The sequence below is a fragment of the Malurus melanocephalus genome, unplaced genomic scaffold, assembly GCF_030028575.1.
Source record: "Malurus melanocephalus ecotype Western Australia unplaced genomic scaffold, MMel_1.1 scaffold_991, whole genome shotgun sequence".
Classification (NCBI taxonomy): domain Eukaryota; kingdom Metazoa; phylum Chordata; class Aves; order Passeriformes; family Maluridae; genus Malurus; species Malurus melanocephalus.
In genome coordinates, this window is record NW_026624223.1 from 53,167 (window position 1) to 71,920 (window position 18,754).

The window sequence follows — 18,754 nt, forward strand, 5'->3', positions numbered from 1 at the left end:
GCATTCCCGCTGGGACAGTGCATTCCCGCTGGGACAGTGCATTCCCGCTGGAATAGTGCATTCCCGCTCGGACAGTGCATTCCCGATGGGACAGTGCATTCCCGCTCGGACAGTGCATTCCCGATGGGACAGTGCATTCCCGCTCGGACAGTGCATTCCCGATGGGACAGTGCATTCCCGATGGGACAGTGCATTCCCTCTGGAATAGTGCATTCCCGCTGGGACAGTGCATTCCCGCTGGAATAGTGCATTGTCGCTGGGACAGTGCATTCCCACAGGGACAGTGCATTCCCGCTGGAATAGTGCATTCCCGCTGGAATAGTGCATTCCCGCTGGGACAGTGCTCCCCGCGGGGCGAGGCTGCCGGGGCTCAGCGCGCTCCGCACTCGCCGGGCTCAGCCCGCGCTCGGGGCGCTGCCGCCACCTGCCGGCCACCGGCGGGACTGCACCTGGCATCGGCACCGGCACGAAACCCGCGCGTCTGATCCGAGAGTCTGTGAGAGGGGTCACACTGGCTAACGGGATTTGGCCTCTTAACCCAAGAGAGCTTGTCTGATCCTATATCCTTGTCGTCCTGCTTGTGGTGGCTTTGTGTGTAGATATGGTGAGACAAGTATCTGTTATTTTAATAGTTTCTTTTTGTTGTTATTTTTTAAGACTTGTGGGCCCTTGTGGGCACAGCAGTGTGGAAGACAATACTATGCAACAGGAGTTTGTTCTGAAATCAGTCCAAGTTTCGAGATCATAAGAAGCTTTTCTCCTGCTGTTCAAAGTAAGGCAACATGTGAAAATAGATTAAATTAAACAACAAACAAATCAAACAAAATCAACATGCATTGTGTGGGGGATTGTTAATTTTGATTTCTTACATAAATGTATGTGCCAAAAGCAAAGTCCTGTGATTGATATATAAGAYTGACAAATTGTGATCCTATGCTGATATGAGTATGCTCTTAATCCTCTGTATTCAGAGGCATTGTGCCAGTGCAGACTCAAAATCTGCATATGCTCCTGTTGAGTCCTCATTCTAGCAAAGCCTTCTGATCCGAAGTGCTGCATGTGTGAGACCTAAATATTCATCTCTGGATTTATCTGAAGAGTGTATTGATACTGCAAGTGCATTTAATGTCCACTTCTTATTTTTGTTTTAGAGTGTTCCTCTGTTATAGACGTTGTGGTGGTTTGTGATGAGTCAAACAGCATTTATCCCTGGGAAGCAGTGCGGGCATTTTTGAAAAAATTTGTACAAGGCTTAGACATAGGCCTTAACAAGACCCAGGTAAGTCAAAGAAATACTTGAGAAAGACAAAAAAAMCCCAAACAAAACAAAACCCAAAACAACCAATTTTAAAGGACACCAAGCATGATTTTGTGTAACTGCAGTACCTCCCTCAATGCCACAGATTACACAGCTATCCTATTCAGTGTTGGGGATTTTATCTCATGGTTAGCCTCTTTCAAAAGGGATTAGTAATTTGACCCAAAATACAAATTAACTGAAATAGAAGTCTAAGTTGTATCTAAGGGAGTCAGATATCTTTCATGCGTTAGGTGTAAAAGTAGTTGAAAATGCAGCCTTTGGGAATGTGATAAAAGTAGAAAGCTTTTAATTGGGCTTTTCATTCAGCTCTTACTTTCCAATTGCTATATCTTTAAAACTGGAGATTTTTCCTGCTGGTTTACTCACTGGTCTTTGAGGGGTTTTTTCCTTTTGATTTGATGATGGTAAGAAAAATTTCATTGCCTTTTTTTTTTTTTTTTTTTTTTTTTTTTTTTTTTTTTTTTTTTTTTTTTTTTTTTTTTTTTTTGTTTTAAACATCTTCTGTCTTTGCAGTTGTCCATTTTCCCTAAACTGGGAACAAAGACTGGGGCACTGGAAATCTCTCTCCCAAAGGCTGCCTTCTTCCTTGGGCTACTTTGGAAGTGAGGTGCTTAAAAGTTAGGCTTYCTGCTCAGTTCTTTCTGAACCTCACCTTTAGCATCTTCTCTTTTTTTTTTTCTTTCATTTTAAGTGTACAACTTACCATACATCTTTAGCTTCATCTATATTAAAAATAAAGAGGGTTTGCAGTGCTGTAAAGTAACTAACCTTTAGGACTTCCTTACAAGAGATCAGACTGAGGTGCTGTTAGCTTGTAGAATTATTGCTATTTTCTCATTTGTTCCAGAGCTCCTTGTATTATTGCTATCCATCAGCTCTTCCAGAAGTAACCAAGCAAACATTTAATGTCTACTATTTCAGAGACTGTTTGCAGTAACATACTGTAGTCCATAACAAATGACCTGAAATGCAAGAGTATTTTAGCTTTCTTTGCTCTTCAAATGTGTTAATATTAATTGGTTTTATATGTATTGAAAGAAAATTATGCATSTGCAGACCTTTTACACCAACCTGACATATAAATAAGCATCACGATTCTATGTAACTAGTTGTAAAGCATCATAATCTGACATCATTTTTTTTTTATTGCATAGGTGGGTTTAATTCAGTACGCTAATGATCCCCGCGTAGTCTTCAACTTGAATACGTATCAAACTAAGGATGAGGTTGTTGCAGCAATGGACAAAACGGTTCAGAAGGGCGGGGATCTCACTAATACTTTCAAAGCCATTGACAATGCAAGGTGAGGTGCATTGATGATTTACTGTACAACTGCTGTAACTTATGTTACATGGCGATGAGAACATCTGGAATTTCATTCCCACTGGGAGACCATATGCACAGGGCCTCTTGAGTAGGTTGCCAGCACTAGGCAGATTCTGTCAGGTACATTTACAGAATTGCTGAAAATTGTGTTGTTAACTATTGGGTTAAACTCTACTGTAAAGTAATTCTGGTATCCAACAGAACTGTTTGTTCTGTCATAGATCTCTAAACATGACGGTGCATCAAACATAGTGGACGAGATTTTAGTAAAGACACAAAATTATTGAAAGAAGCTTATCCAGGGATTCAGTGGGCCCAGTAACATTTGTGTTTGCAGGTCAGGCTTTGGTTGATAGTATAGAAAATAAAACCTCTTGTCTCTTTTCAGTTTGTCACTGCAGCACCATAAGAGTGAAAAATAGTGAAAACATTAAACAATGTTTATTGACTCTGAATACCTGTAGAAACCAGGTCTGTTTCTCAACAGGAAGAGAAACTGCTGTTTTGAAGTTGAATCAAGTACAGAACTGTAGGCCAAAATGTATGCTGAATCAAATGGATTTGAGAATTCGTTTGGAARCAGACTCGGCCTACAATAGAGTCAATATTTGCAGTAATATTGAGAAGCCTATTACTAATTTTCTTCCACTTTTGTCTGAGCTTGGTGATGCCAGTTCCTGGTATCATAAAACTTCAATAATTCTGATAAAACCCCCCTTTCATTTAGAAATATTTGTACAAAAAAAGGTACTGGTTTTCCTGGAGTTAAAGTTTCTGTCAGAAACACCATCCAGTCCATCCAGTCCTACATTTTAATTTTTTTCTACTTCTTTGTTACTTTTCTTGTGTACTTCAAAGCACCTTGTTTTAATTCAGTGATGGACATATTAATTAGAGTGTATGTACTGAGTTCCATCTATTATGGATTAATGTGTGATAAACCCAATGTTTCATAACAGACAGTATGCCTTCTCACCTGAATCGGGAGGACGCCCGACAGCCACAAAGGTAATGGTGGTTGTGACAGACGGTGAATCCCACGATGGCTCCAACTTGAAAACAGTGATAGGTAAATGCAATGAAGACAATATAACCAGATTTGGGATTGCTGTAAGTAACACTAAAATTATACATTACTGCATTTTTGAAAGATTGTTCTGTTGTGTCTGTATGAAAGTGCATGTTCCATACATAAGTGGTGTTTAATGCATGCATTTTTATGCCAGTGAGACTGAAAAAAGTCAGATTAAGCCAATGAATTTGTAAAATACTGATCTTTTTACTCGCTGAAAAAGCAAGACTAGAATTACCTGAGCAACTTTAGTGGTTTTCTCCTTTGCCATGGCTTATGTATCTTTCCTGTACAAATGGTATTTTGCATAGGAATAAACCCTAATAAGCATTCAGTAATAGGATTATGGGTTTTGGGTTTTTTTAATATGTATATTTGCTAAAATACTACAGAAGGAAATGGAGTAGCATCATGATTTCTTTCACACGTCTTATTTTGCTGTTTTGTTTTTTTATACAAGGTTTTGGGTTACTTAATAAGGCATGAACTTGATACTAAAAATTTAATTAAAGAAATCAAGGGAATTGCTAGTCATCCAACAGAAAAGTATTTCTTCAATGTGTCATCTGAAGCTGCACTACTGGAAGAAGCAGGAACACTTGGAGAGCGCATTTTTAGTATAGAAGGTAAAACATCTCTGAAAAATTAGACCAGATTGGCCCAGATAACTGGTTTAGGATTTTATTTAGCTTTAGCTTAGTGCAGTAGTGTGAAAACGAGGGGCTGCTGGAGCTGCAGGCTACTCCATGCTTACCATGAGGGCTCTGGTTTGCACTCCAGCTGCTTCACCCCTGATTAGCGTGAGCTTCAAGCTAATTTRTACAGTTTGTGGAAAATATTCCCCAGTTGATGAAAATTTCTGTCATGTTATGGGCTTCAGGCATGGGGGCTTTTCCATGTTCAACCAAATGTATTGGAAGTTATTGCTTGTGAGCTTCACCTGTGTGAATCCTAAGCAAGTTTATATTTAAAAAGAAATAAAACCAAACAAACCAGAAGACAAGGTTACTGATTACAGAACTGAAAATGCAATTTGTGTGGTGCCTACCAGGCCTGCTCCCCAGCACCACCCACACTCCTGTGTATTGTTCAGGGGAAGGTGTTGCAGAGGTGATAACAGATGCTTTGTCCGCACAAAGCCAGCTTTTAAATTTGAAGTTAAATTCAGACCTTGCTTTGGAGAAGTGAAACCTGCCCTCAGCATTCCCTAAGAAGTTTGTGGCTGCCACTGTCCTGTGCTCAGGATGAAATCTTCCTTCCACTTTCACCTCCATTTATTCTTTACTAGGCCCGTGCTGCTGCTCAAAGCAAGGGAATAGGTCTTTTTCCTGAGTACTCGCACTGAATTCCCATCGATCTAGCTTAGGAAATGGATGTCACAGTATTTTTCAAGACGATTACAACATTTTTTAGATGAAAAATATATTTCCTATATGAAAATAAAAATTCATATTCCATTTTGAAGTTGTGAATATACAGTTATTAAAGCTGCTAGTTGCAGTCTATCAGTGCTTCCTAGGAAAATCAAAAAGATCAGCCACGGTGACAAGACTGCAAATTGATTCAAACCATCTTTATCATCATCTTCTGCCTCTTTTTTGGGGGGGGGGGGGGAGACTTATAGCATGGCTCATAGCTCCATCTTACCAACTTGCCATTAAATCCTCCAGATTTTCTAGTTTACCAGCTCTGATTTCTGTTGTTTGTAAACGCTTTAGCCAAATTGGTGGATGTATACAGCCTCTATACAGCTAAATGCAGAGGCAGCAAGACTGGATCTTGTGCCCTTATATGGAGATAACCATGTATTCATATCTGTTTTACCAGGTACAGATCAAGGTGATACTTTCCAAATGGAAATGTCACAGGTGGGCTTCAGTGCATATTACTCACAAAAAAAGGTATGTGAGTTTAATTATTTAATGATATAAATAGATGTAAGTATGTATACATGAGTGGAAGAGAAATAATTATAATGTCAAATTTTAAGGTCTTTTTACAAGCAGGAGAATGTCAAATTATCTTTTTAATTTATTTGTACTTGAATATATATTAATAAGTATTATTGTTTGTTTCATGTAATGGTTTTGAGATGCATTAATACAATTATTTCAGTGATTTCTGAGTTCATGTAGTAGGAAAAATTTAATTCCTCCATGCTTGTGACTAACTATATTGTAAAGCTGGTAGACAGTCACCAAGATATAAATAAATAAAGTCTGAAAATAATTTGTCTATAAATTATAAAGTTAATAATATTTGTTTAAAGCATATTTCACTTAAAAATTAGGTTTAAAAATATGCATTTTCATGCTAATTAATTTTAAGATTATCTTTGCCAAATAAGTCCTTTTTGTAAAAACCAAGTGGGGTTCAATAAGCTTTCAATTGAAAATACGAGAAAGTGTAATAATTACAAGAAAGTAAACAATATTTTAAAAGTCCTCTGTATTTGCGCAAATTGAAGTTTTACATTATTAAGTACTTGATGCTAAGAAGTGGTAAAAAGATAAGAACATGCGGGTATTCAGAAAAATTACACATTCAATTTTATTGCAGTTTTCCATAACAGTAACTCAGTTTACTGAAGAATTTTAATAATTTGAATAATCTAAACTATTTGTTCTCTGTGTACAAGATTAAGTATTTCTGTATGAAATATTCTGTATAAGAAGCCATGTTAATTTAGATTTTAGATGTAGCTGTTCTCTCAAGAGCATCTCCTTATGTAAAAAGTTAAGCTCTGTACCTATTTGCATCAGTTTTTGTGTCCTGTCATTAGCACTTTTGTTGTCAAAAAGAGGGCTTTATCTTTTTGATACAGCTACATTCGTGTGATTGTCAGTCTTCTGAGGATCATGAGTGCATAAAATCATGGTTTGAGCAATTCCAACCCTAGGGTGGGCGGACTTAGGAAATTATCACAGTGTTTAAATAAATCCATTTTATCATGAGTTGCAGAGCCATGGGAACTAAAGCAATCACTTAYTCTCTTGCAGTAGAAGGGTAATAATCCCTCTAAATAGGGCAGTAAAGTCCTGCTCATCAGCGGAGCTGTGAGCAGATCCCGTCCACTGCCTGCAGCCTTCGGTCTTCATCGCTGCCTTGAACACTTTGATGCAGGAAATTATACATGGTAGCTTCAGCTCTGCTCACACTTTTTTCTAAACCAAGTCATTCTAAAATGTTAACTTTTATTTTTTAAAGGATGTTCTGCTGCTGGGTGCTGTTGGGGCCTATGACTGGAGTGGAACAATAGTTCAGGAGTCTTCAGACAGAGTCACCACCTTTCCAAGCCATGTGTTTGAGAAGATTCTACAGGACAGAAATCATAGCTCATATCTAGGTAAGGAGCTGAAATACAAATCTAGAAATGTATGAAAATTGATTAAGATATTTAAGAAGCTGGAAAACTCTCCTCTAGCCAGATTTGTATTAAGAACYGATTTGAGAATATGGAAAGAATCTTTGGTCAAAAAAGATTTTTTTTTTACTAGTCAAGAAGCCATTGAATGAAAACTTTACTGTGTTTTTAAGTTCTGCTAATATCAAAGTGGAAAAATAATATCAGTCTTTATCACTGCTATGGTTTGACCCCAGTTGGCAAGCAAGCAGCCACTCAGTCACTCCTCTTGAGTGGAGTGAGGTTGGGGAAGAGTCGGAGCAGCAAAAGTCAGTGAACTCATGGGYTGAAAGACAGACTTGGAAAGTGAAAGTCATWCATGCAAGCAAAGCAAAACAAGGGATTTATTCACCGCTTCCCATGGCCAGGGAGGTGTTCAGCCATTCCCAGGACAGCAGGGCTCCAGCACACACAGCTGTGACTTGGGAAGATAAACGTTACCRTTCTGAAGATCTCCTTTCTCCTTCTTCCTCCAGCTTTACATGCTGAACATACCACCATATGGAATGAGATAATCCCTGTGGTTAGATGTAGGCAGCTGTCCTGGGTGTGTCCTCTCCCAATTTTTTGTGCTCCTCCCATCATCCTCACTGGCAGGGTGGGATAAGGAGAGAAAAGAGCCTTAACACTGTCAGAGACTGCTCAGCAGTAATTAAAGCATGCTTATGTTATCGGCATGTTCTGTTCCAGCATAAATCACAGCTCCATACCAGCTGCTCTGAAGAAAATTAACTGTATTCCAGCCAAAACCAGCAGTCACAGAGGCATAACAAAYTGTGGGATTTGAAAAGGCTGCTTAGTGAATCATACTGATCATTATGAGTCGCTTCTGTTACAATATTTGTGTGTTCTTSCCCTGTTTGATATGCATGGGAAAATGACTTTCTATTGTTTCATGTGTGCTTGCTGTTTCCGTAGCCTTTTGCAGTTCAGTTTGTACTTTTGGAATATTGCTACCTTTTAGTAGAGATTTTACTTATAATCTCCATATACATATTTTTGTGACCCAATAAAGCGAGCCAGTTCATATTTTTTTATTCACAGAGAATACAGCCAGTCTGTATTCTCAGTTCATTTAAAAGTTTTCTGCAAACCTTCAACATGTTTCATCCCTGAGTAATGCTACTGCATGAAGTACCTATGACTTACTTACTTTTTAAGTTATTTAATAAGATACTATCTTTGCAACTAACATCCTCTTTTTTTCCCTATGGCTCCCTATTTGCATCCAATAAAATGAATAAATCTAAACCCAACCTAATGAGCAGTAGCTCTTTTGCATGTATGACCTGTTCAGTATTCTCTTCATTTTTAAAATAATTTTTAAAAGGTCAGGTCATTTCCTTCCTCTACAAGGCAGTTTTAGTGTATTTACTTTAATCTTTCTGGAGGAAACAGTGTTATTGCCTTTTCTGTGCCTTCTTTTTCCTTCCACTTTCTGTTCCCCAGTAGGAACTCTCCATACCAGCTCTCTCTCACCAGCTTGGGAGACCATAAGTCAAAGAGCTACTGAAACATGACAGCTTGCTCGATTGACCCCTGTTCTGCACTGCACCCACTCACTTCAAATCACTGTATTCTGTATTAATTAGGAAGGTGCATACTTAACTTGCAGAATACAATCTTGGTTTTGTAGTTGCTCATTGAACTTCCAGTCACAAAAGTTGTTCCCACCCTAGGAAAAAAGTGTCTGAACAAAAATCTGAATTAGGCTGATATAAAGTAAGGATCAAGGCATAATCRTTTTCAACTGTGCTCCTCATATTGTTCTGTAGCTTGTTAAAGGAATTTCCATATTCTGTCCCATCACTGGCATTTTGTTACTGAACTTAACTATAACCTTTATAAAGGATGACTTTGTTTACTTTCCTTAAAATTAATTTGCTGGAACTAAACCACAGAAATGTAAAGTATGTAGTAATTCTAGATTTATACTGCTAATACATGTTTAAAATATTTTCAGGTATTAAACGATGTTTTCTGAAAGCAAATAAATACTAGAATAATGGTAATGAGGATTAAAATGTTTGAAGAAGTTCAATCAACCCTTCAGCTGACAAGCTGTTAATGTAGCCTGCCCTGTTCAGACAAAGCACTGGTCTGTGGTTTAGTGAGCTGTGGGCAAATGTGCTGAAAACTTTGCAAAAGCTAGGTGTTCCTCCTGAGATTGAAGATTGGTCCAAATGTTCATCTCATATTTCTCTTTATTTCTTCTTTCCAAGGATACTCTTTGCACTGKTTTTTTTCCTATCTCCTTCGCAAGCATGACATTTTTGTGGTCTGCATTTTACTGAATAGGCTAAACTATTGTCCATGTTATTCTGTAAACCTGCTTCGACTTGATCTGTGTGTCACTGTTCTCTCCAGGAGAACACTTGCAAATTTTATGCATATGTGACAGCATAACTTCCCATCTGGAATCATCATTCTCTGCAAGTGACGTACCAGATTGACTCATCCTCTGCACCTTTATGGATAACCGACTGATGAATTGTAGTTATTGCTCTCTCAGACATGTTAAATTAAATGTTGGCTTCTATCCCCAGGTTATTCTGTTGCCGTTCTCTCAACTGTGAGCTCTGTCTATTTTGTTGCTGGTGCACCAAGATCCAACTATACTGGGAGAGTGGTGGTTTATGATGTTGACAGTGACGGTAATATTGCAATTGTGCAGTCACAGAGAGGCGAGCAGGCGAGTATATTTGGGTCATAAATAGAGGCTTTGAGGAATTTTTACTGACCCAGCAGTAAACTGCAATTTGTTTTGAAAATTCTCTTTCTTTCAAAGCATTTAGAATCCATGTGAACTTTTCTTTGCCTCTAGACTATTTCAACGAGGTTAGCTATTACACTAAAACAGTATTTTAGGAAGTCATCCAATTAATGGTAAAAGATAATATACATATCTGATTAATGTATCCTTCAGTCAACAATGCACGTTGGGAGAGACTCGGTGAACTCTGCTCTGCATGAGAAGTTGTGAAGTAGATGACATCGGAAGACAGATCTGGAAGCTCGATGTCTATTTCTCAATTTAGAAAGGMGGAATGGTTTTAAAAGAATTTGGTATAATTTGTAAGAAATCTGAGAGTAGATCAGAGGCTGGGTTGTTTCATGTGCAGTTATAAAGAAAATATTGCTCTCACACATTTTACTTTCTGCTGGCATTTGTGTTGCTGAGTGGTAAAGCCGTAGCAGCACTATGGGGCAGAAAACATGAAACATGGTAAGGATGTGATTACTCCACCAGTGGAGTATGCTACATAGCAACTTCATCAGCATTCAGTAGTATTGCAATATTACTGGATCTAAAATTTCTGAATTAGGTGCTAAAACATRACTTACAAAAACCATATACAGTGACAGCGCATTTACTACTAATTTCAGATTGGCTCCTACTTTGGCAGTGTGRTGTGTTCAGTGGATGTCAACAAGGATTCTGTGACAGATGTGCTGCTTGTGGGTGCACCAATGTTTATGAATGACCTGAAGAGAGAAGAAGGGAGAGTATACATGTTTTCCGTCACAAAGGTGAAAGTGGTTCAAGGAATCATTGCTTAGGGCTAACATCTTTCAAATCTGGTCACATGCATGCTGAAAGGCTTTGGCCTCTCCTGATACTCTTAAGTCACTATTTACTGAATCTTTTCAAAATGTTGGAAATGTTTCAAGATTTTTTTTTTCTTTTGCAAGAAACAGAGCATGTGCTTTTCCTGTGATATGGCATAAGGGCAGGGGTGTRTGGTGCCAAGCCTACCTTGTTAGAGGACTGTGTGTGGAGGCCTTCCCAGTGCTCCTCACATGTTTGGCTTTTCAGTAACAGCTGCAAWTTTTCCCCAGAATTGCTTGTGCATGTGATCTGGGAATTTTCCAGCTGGAACAGATGACATGGAGCCAACGAGCAAGGAAGTATCTAAGCTGAGAACTGTTTGAAGTCAGGGTCCTGTGCTCTTGGTGTCTGCCTGGTCCTGGTGTCAGACAATGTGGTTCATGCAACATAYCATGAGTTGGCCGTATCTCTGAGAAGCCTAGCTCAAGGCTTTTGCTGATTAATTTGCCTTTTGTTTTTGGTGAATGTATTCAATGGCTGAGAGTATTCCCAAAGCAGTTCTAAGAAATGTTCTACCAGTTTCCTGCATTGTTTCATAGACTGACACTGGATGGTTACTATAATTCTTGTTGTCTGCACTATCCAGTAAAGGTGTGTTACTTGTTTGATGCTTGACTGACATTTTTATTCAGACCAGTAGCAGGTGTTTACAGAATATCTGCATTAATCATACTGAGCCCTCTGGCACTTTTGATCAGTGTTTCAATCACTGGATGTTTGGAAAGTGAATTAATATCTGCCTTCATCAGAGAAAACAGAACGTGGTCTCTTTACTAGGTAAATTGCAATCAAATAAATAGAGAGAAAGGACCATTCTTCTCAGCACCTCAGTCAGACTATACTGAAGGAACAGAAAACTACCCTAAAGCAATTTCAAGGTAGATGCAGCAGCTGAAAGGTCTGACAGATGACACTTGTCTTTGTGCCTATGGTATCAGACGCAAAATATGAAAGAAAGGAAAAATGAAAGATTTTTTTTTCTCTGCTTTTGAAAACAAAATAAATTGGAAGACTATCTTACAACTTTTAGTCATCAAATGATAGGTTTAAAATTATTTAAATGTTAAGAGTAATGAAATATTTTAAAAATATTTTGAAAGGAATTTGGATTTGTGCAAGTTGTCCCATTGTGCAAGTAATACTTTTCTAGTCATGATTAATAAATAACTTGGCTGTTATTTCTAAAATTTTAACCATGGTGTGATAACTGAGGTGAAAGTTGAGAATCCTGTTTGCCAGAGTCGCATTTAATCTGGTGTAAATGGGACTATTCAACTATGAAGATCTCCAGTCTTTCTTCATTGGCATTGGAGAGGTCAGGAGTTTACCATTTGGACACATGTTTTTTGCATTAGTTTAGTAAGGAAATTCCATTTCTGCTTCAAAGAATTATGTCCAGTTACATAATTTCCATTCCCTCTGCATAAAAAACAGTAATCCAAAACTGGAAACTGTATTTTTCAATGTATTGTGAAACTTTCAGAACAGTCAGATGAGGACAGTGAGAGCATTTAAGCTTCGTACATATGGTTATATTTGCTGTTAGTACTTTGCATAGCATGCTTTGATTTTGCTGGGTAATTCTTGCCAAGACTTTGAGACATAATGCAAATTGAATGGGCAATACAATGGGGAAGGAATTCAAYGTTGAGTTGTCCAAGGGGAATGTACTGGAAAACAAACAAAAAACAATGCACATAGATACTGCTCCTATGCCGAATCTGGTGCAATAATAGCTGTGTATTCACTTTTTCTTCTTTGTCAAATTTTAAAGAGAATTTTGGATCAACAACAACTCTTGGAAGGTCCACAGGGGTCAGAAAATGCGCGCTTTGGATCAGCAATTGCAGCACTTGCAGACATTGATTTGGATGGCTTTAATGATGTTGTAATAGGTGCACCACTGGAAAACCAAAACGCTGGAGCAATTTACATCTATAATGGATTTCAAAAGACTATACATACCAAATATTCTCAGGTAACTAACTTTAGTTGCAYAATCCTGTATGCATTGCCGTTAGATCTGCTAGAGGAAAACTGAAGGTTTTCTGTGTTTTAACTGTCTACTGTTTCATCCTCTTAAAGGAGTACTGTTATTCTAAGTTTTGTGCCTCTCTTTCCTTCAGCTGTCAGCATACCCATGTTGATATACTGGTTCTTGTAACTGAACCATATAGAGGAAAAGGATGTGCAAGATGCACATTTTGAGCCATTTTCGATGAGTGTGAAGTCAGCTAATTTTCTAAATGTTTTTCACACCCATTATTTCCAGGTTTTTACTGTTGATATACAGCAATGAAGATTAGATAAATCCCAGATCTGCCAAATTACAAATACATAGTATTAAAAGGAAAGTCTTTCAGTGGTCTTTATATATACTTTAATGGTTATGTAATGTTAATAGCACTTTCCATGCAGATTTTCTGGTGGCAGAAAATATTTGTTAGAACCTCTATTAAGCTTCATATTCTCTGAGTTGCTCAATGTGAGGTGGAAGACGTTTCCATCTGTATCTGGCATACAGCAKTCAGTTGATCTGCTCCCAAGACAGAATAATCTAGTCCTTTGTCTGCTCCAACAGAGGAGAAAGAAGTGCTAAAAACATCTGAGAGAACACCTACAAATAAAATTTGTTTACACAATACATTGAATATACAGGGAGTATCAGTGAAAATATGTTGCTTAGGCTGCTATCTACAGACTTAAGCATGCTTTGGCAAAATCAGTAACCAAACTCTCTTTCCTAGAAAATCCTAGGATCAGATTCTGCTTTTGGACAAAAGCTCCAGTTCTTTGGAAGATCAGTAGATGGCCATAGAGACTTAGATGACGATGGCATTACTGACGTATCTGCTGGTGCTGATGGAAATGTGGTTGTACTATGGTTGGTATACAGTTTCTTAGAAAGGAAGTAATTAATGATTCAGGTGAAGCACTTGAACATTTAGTTAAACAGGAAAATAAGCAAACAAAAAAGCTTTTTCGTTCCTGTGTTCAATGCTAACACAGTGCCTCACCACTTCTATCAAAACTAGCTAAAAAAAGAGCATTAGGCTAAATATCTTTTAACCATTTATCATTAAATATCTTTTAAGCATTTATCATTAAACCACTGAAAGCCAAGGCAGCACAGAGGGCAGAGCCAGGGTATGTGGGAGGATGCCAGGTGGCAGAGCCTGCTGGGAGGCACTTGACTAGGATTGGGAGGGCCAGGAGACATCTGCCTGCCTCTGCTGTGCAGACACATGGYCCGGAGGGAAGGGGCAACAGAGGGAATGGCACCTGTTGGAGAGTGTTTTAACAGCAGGTTGTGTACTTCAGTAGCCACAGTATAATTTTGATAGCTGAGCCTGAGATGGGCAGAACTGCCTGTCACACAGCCTGCATGACCTTTTCTGGCTGGTAGGCTGTTATAGGGGAAAGTGTTGTCCTGCAAGGTACGRAGGGAGAGCAGTCAATGCAGAGTTGACACCTGTTTTTCTCAAGAAACACATTTTTAATGGCACATGGCCTTTGCCACAGAAGTCTGAATGTTTCACAAAATATAAAAAGGTTTCACAAATCTTCTGCCTGCCTCGCTAGTATGGGGTTTCCACTCCTTGCTTAAGGAGCCAAATTCAAATGCTGTCCCCTTTCCTATCAGTTGCTTGTCTTCTTGCCTGAGGCTCCCCATTGTAAGAAAAACATCACTGAATTTTCTACTTCTTTCATAATGAAACAACATAATTAAAAATGAATGGTCAGTTTGGACCTTTGACTRCTGCTGCTGCTGCTGGGAATTTCATTAAAGACAGTTATGCTCCTTGAAGTACCAACATTTATTTGGATTTGATTAGTGAAGATGCTCATTCTTCTTTCACTCTGACATTTGGGCTGATAATGAGTGTCACCTTTTATTAAAGTGTTTGTTTTTACATGTAGGGTTCCTTTGAAACTGTTCTTCATAATATTGGTTAGTTACATGGAAGTTTTCATGAAAAATAAGATTATTAAATAAAATGAAGAATTACCCATTCCCACCTTCCCAGAAGAGCTCAGTTATTTCCCTGAAGGAGCAAAAGAAGGCTACTTATTTGGAAAACAGGCCAAGGGCTTCAGTATCTGATACCTTGAGGGAATGATYAGAGCGTTAGGATAAAGACAGCAATTATCCATTAATTTGACATGAAAATTTTTTTTATCATTACTGAAAGCTACTTTATCAACAAATTCATGTATTTGTACGGACAAATAATTTTACCGGTGCCATTAAAAGAAGTTTACGTTGGGAACCAAGAAATCAATGCTAACATTTACAGATAGTATTAGACAACAGCTTTTATGTTACCCAGTGTTCTTGAAAGCCCCATATAACCTTTAAAATATATTTTTCAGGTCAAGAGCCATTGCAAATGTGTCCATAACTGCCTCATTTAAACCTGAGAAAATCAGTCTGCTGAACAAGAATACAGACATAACTGTCAAAATATGTTTTTGGGCTACGTTTAGACCTGCTAAGAAAAATAATCAAGTGGGTAAGAGTATTTCAATGATTTCTCTTACACTAATTTCTTCAAAGTCCATTATTCAAATGAGTAATGGGAAGTCTAAAAATGTATTAGACTGAATGTTAAGAATCTATATAAAACTTAAGTGCTTGAGAAAATGTTTTTAATTATCACTGATTTTAAGTGTTTYAAGTGTTTCATTCATCACTGGCTCCACAGTCTTTGAAACGTGGAGTGCTAATAGTATAGAGGAGAGCTGTATCCTTGTTGTTCAACGACCCCAAAAATGTTGTTGATGAAAAGCTGGATTTTTTCAACCTTACCGTTTTAGCAGCAGACTGCATACTTCTCCTCTCTCTTCAGAAAAAAACCCAAGACATTTTCCAGAGGCTCAGTGCAGTTGTCAGTGGGAGGAAGCTCTTCTTTTCAGAGGACRGTGAATATTTCTGTGGCCAGCAGTGGTCTCCCATGTAGTTTTTATGTTAAGTCTCACAGATAACACCGGTTGGATTGCTTCAGTGCTACGTAAAGCGCCTTTAGGAGCTCATGACTTTTTGCTATAAAATAACAATGAACTTCCACAGCATATTAGTCAAAATATGAAGAGCAGGCAGCAGAAATTATGATGTGAAGAAAAGATAGAGATTCTTTACAGTCACCTCTAAGTTCACTGATACTGTTGCAAGGCCCCTTTATCTAGAGTAATCCTGGCCCTGCTGACTGGCTCGGTGCCTGAGTTGCAGGCTCRAACATCTGCAGTGGAGGCTGGATTGATTGCCATTTAATGTGCTCCCTGTGGATCAGAACTTATATCAGGACCAAAACCTGTCTGACTGCTTTGGGAAACATAGCAGAAMGTATTTTCATTTTGGGACTGCCCTGTGTTTAGCAAGCTATGAAAAATATGAAATATTTAGTGTGGTTTGGAAAGCCTGGTCACTATAATATTGAGCACAGTAATGAGATCACGGGCAACCATGCTCAGTGAAAAATGTACTGTTGTTATTCTTGTAGCTATAAAGTACAACGCAACATTGGATGCAGATCTCCAGTCCTACAGAGTGACTTCTAGAGGATTTTTCAAAGAAAATAATGAAAGGTACATGCAGAGGGATCTTGTGGTGCCTCATGAAGAGAGTTGTGTTCATGATGTCTTCAGTGTCCAAGTAAGTGAAATTGCAAGTAGTTTTGCATAACAGAAGTGATCAGAGGACACAGGGATTAATTTTTTGTMTGTAAGGTGAATTTCATGCATGGTGTACTGAGTTATTTATGTTTTCCAAATACCCCCAGCTGAAAAATACTTAGTAAGATTGATAATGTCATAGAAATTAGTAACTTTCACATTCAGTACAGATTTCTAGGACAGAAAAGACAGTTTTTAATTATGTTCTTCAGCTCTGGTGTTAACATAGAGCCCTTAATTATAATTTAAATAGATTTTAATTTCCCTCTGAGTAGATTCTTCTGCAGAAGGTCTATGTATATAAAAATGYTTCCTCTCAAACTAATATTCTGGAAGACTTCGGGTACATTCTAACCCCTGGTATATGCCAAGGAATAAAATAATAATAAGCAGGTCTCCGTTTTTCTTCAGAACCCAAGACTGAACATAGCCCTGAGAGTTGCCTTAAGCCCTGCTGCATGATGCTAGGTCAGGTAAAAGACTTCAGTCCCTGTTTTGATTTGCAGTTCATCACATTTGGTGCCATGTGGAGGCATGAGCCATAGGGTTAGAAGGTCATTCATCCAGAACTGAGAATGGAGTTTATTGTATTTTAGTGTCACTCAGGCACAGCTCCTCTTTGGGATGGAAGAGCAAAGTGGAATAGGAATTTGACTTCTGCAGCCAGATGAGGATGAGAGCTACCTGTTGATGGCTTTGAGACCAGCTCCTRCAGCTGCAGATAATCAGCATGTTACTTAGCCCTGGTAGTTACCGTGACATGTACAGTCTCCAGGAATCCTAGAAAAATTAGATTTATCATTAAAATGGCTGTTGAGCTAGAGGAGCCCACACCAGACAATCTCAMAAAATTTATTTTCATCAAGAAATGAAGGTTTGAGCTGTTGCTTGTCCTTGTTTAGAGCGAGTATGATTTTACTACGCACTGTCAGTTCACAACAGAATTACCAGTTTTACCCTGTTTTTTGTGCTGACAGCCACCATCTGAACCATGTGTTTTACAGGAGCCTTCAGATGCCGTGAATTCACTCGGTTTGCGCATTGACATTGGCCTTGCAAATCCTGCCTCCAGCCCTGTCCTTGACATATCTTCTCCTGCATCTGTGGCCTACAGTGTAAGTATGCACCATTTTACTCTTCAGAAATGCGTGGCTTAGACACATCGATATTGTGTGGCCCTCACAAACACCGAAGAGGAACATGCAAGTGAAAAYTGGTGTTCCAGTTAAATCACCTGGAGGGGGTCCCCTGGTTCCTTTTATACCTTTGCGTGCATGATGCACACGTCAGCCACYGTGACATAACAAGGATGTTAGCTCAGCCATGTCACTGCTGATGTGAACRTCTACTTGATGGCAAAAAGAATGGTAATTATTTTAGGTCAGTGTATTTATTCTACAGTAAAAGAGAGATGAAACTAAATTGACTGTATCACCTTTGTTGTCAGTGAAAAGTAACCTGTCAGTATCATTCTTGGATCAGTTGACATGTGGCAACACATTGCTCAGTTCATTTGTTCATGTGTCAAGAATTTTTAATGTACTTCAGAGGGATTTTCTGATCTGCAAAGCAAGAATGTGCTTCAGCTTGAAGGTGTTTGCACTCTAGTGTCTGCAGATAATGTTAAAGTTTGAGCCCTGTCATTAAGGAAATTTTTTTGTTTTTCTTAGATTCCTTTTATTAAAGACTGTGGTGAAGATGAACTTTGTATCTGTGATCTTGTCCTGAATGTTCAGCAGAAGGCAGATGACAGGTAAGAGCTGAATCAGTGGAAGCGTTAGGATCCAGTGTCAAGTTTTCACCAGTCAGTTTGTCTGTAGGCTTTGGATTCATTTCTAAAGGAGTATGCCCTTCTAGTTTAACATCTGCTTAGGAACAGCACGGATAAAAAAAAGCAATGGAATTTTAATCTGCTTAATCAAGGAAAAAGCTAAGATAGCAACACAAACAGAAGCACAACTCTTGTCAGCTTGGACCAACCCAAGTTTTGGTACCTTAGAGGTGAGGACATAGTGAGTATTGGACAAATGGTGTCTGACTGGCTGCTGTTGGGAAGGGGAGCACAGTGGAAGAGCAGCAGCAGCTGTCTTCGTCCCACCTTCAGGGAGCAGCGAGGATCCTGCAGTAGCTGTGCCAGGGGGGAGCTGTGGTCAGCTATTGGGGCACATGCTCTGGTCCATGTCACATGTGTGCATACATGTCCAGTACACAGAAACAGGGCTGCCTTTTCCTGAAGCTGCTGCCCATGTCTGCTGCCCATTCTGTCCACCTTCCCACCAGGGTAGACACTTTGAAAATTCAGCAAAGAGACTTTGACAGTAAATAATCAGAGTCCTGAGCCTTCAGAAG

General features: G+C 38.7%; 1 protein-coding gene across 1 annotated transcript in view; it reads left to right on the forward strand.

Annotated features, from left to right (window-relative positions):
- ITGA2 (integrin subunit alpha 2) overlaps nucleotides 1-18,754 on the forward strand; it is a 66,288-nt gene that overhangs the window by 32,387 nt on the left and 15,147 nt on the right. The window contains exons 5-19 of the mRNA XM_057386548.1: nucleotides 658-772; nucleotides 1,152-1,279; nucleotides 2,476-2,624; nucleotides 3,607-3,757; nucleotides 4,180-4,345; nucleotides 5,547-5,620; nucleotides 6,927-7,065; nucleotides 9,669-9,814; nucleotides 10,510-10,653; nucleotides 12,507-12,710; nucleotides 13,480-13,616; nucleotides 15,107-15,246; nucleotides 16,234-16,385; nucleotides 17,410-17,520; nucleotides 18,076-18,158. Coding sequence (XP_057242531.1) covers nucleotides 658-772; nucleotides 1,152-1,279; nucleotides 2,476-2,624; nucleotides 3,607-3,757; nucleotides 4,180-4,345; nucleotides 5,547-5,620; nucleotides 6,927-7,065; nucleotides 9,669-9,814; nucleotides 10,510-10,653; nucleotides 12,507-12,710; nucleotides 13,480-13,616; nucleotides 15,107-15,246; nucleotides 16,234-16,385; nucleotides 17,410-17,520; nucleotides 18,076-18,158 — 2,039 coding nt within the window. The remainder of the gene's footprint in view (nucleotides 1-657; nucleotides 773-1,151; nucleotides 1,280-2,475; nucleotides 2,625-3,606; nucleotides 3,758-4,179; nucleotides 4,346-5,546; nucleotides 5,621-6,926; nucleotides 7,066-9,668; nucleotides 9,815-10,509; nucleotides 10,654-12,506; nucleotides 12,711-13,479; nucleotides 13,617-15,106; nucleotides 15,247-16,233; nucleotides 16,386-17,409; nucleotides 17,521-18,075; nucleotides 18,159-18,754) is intronic.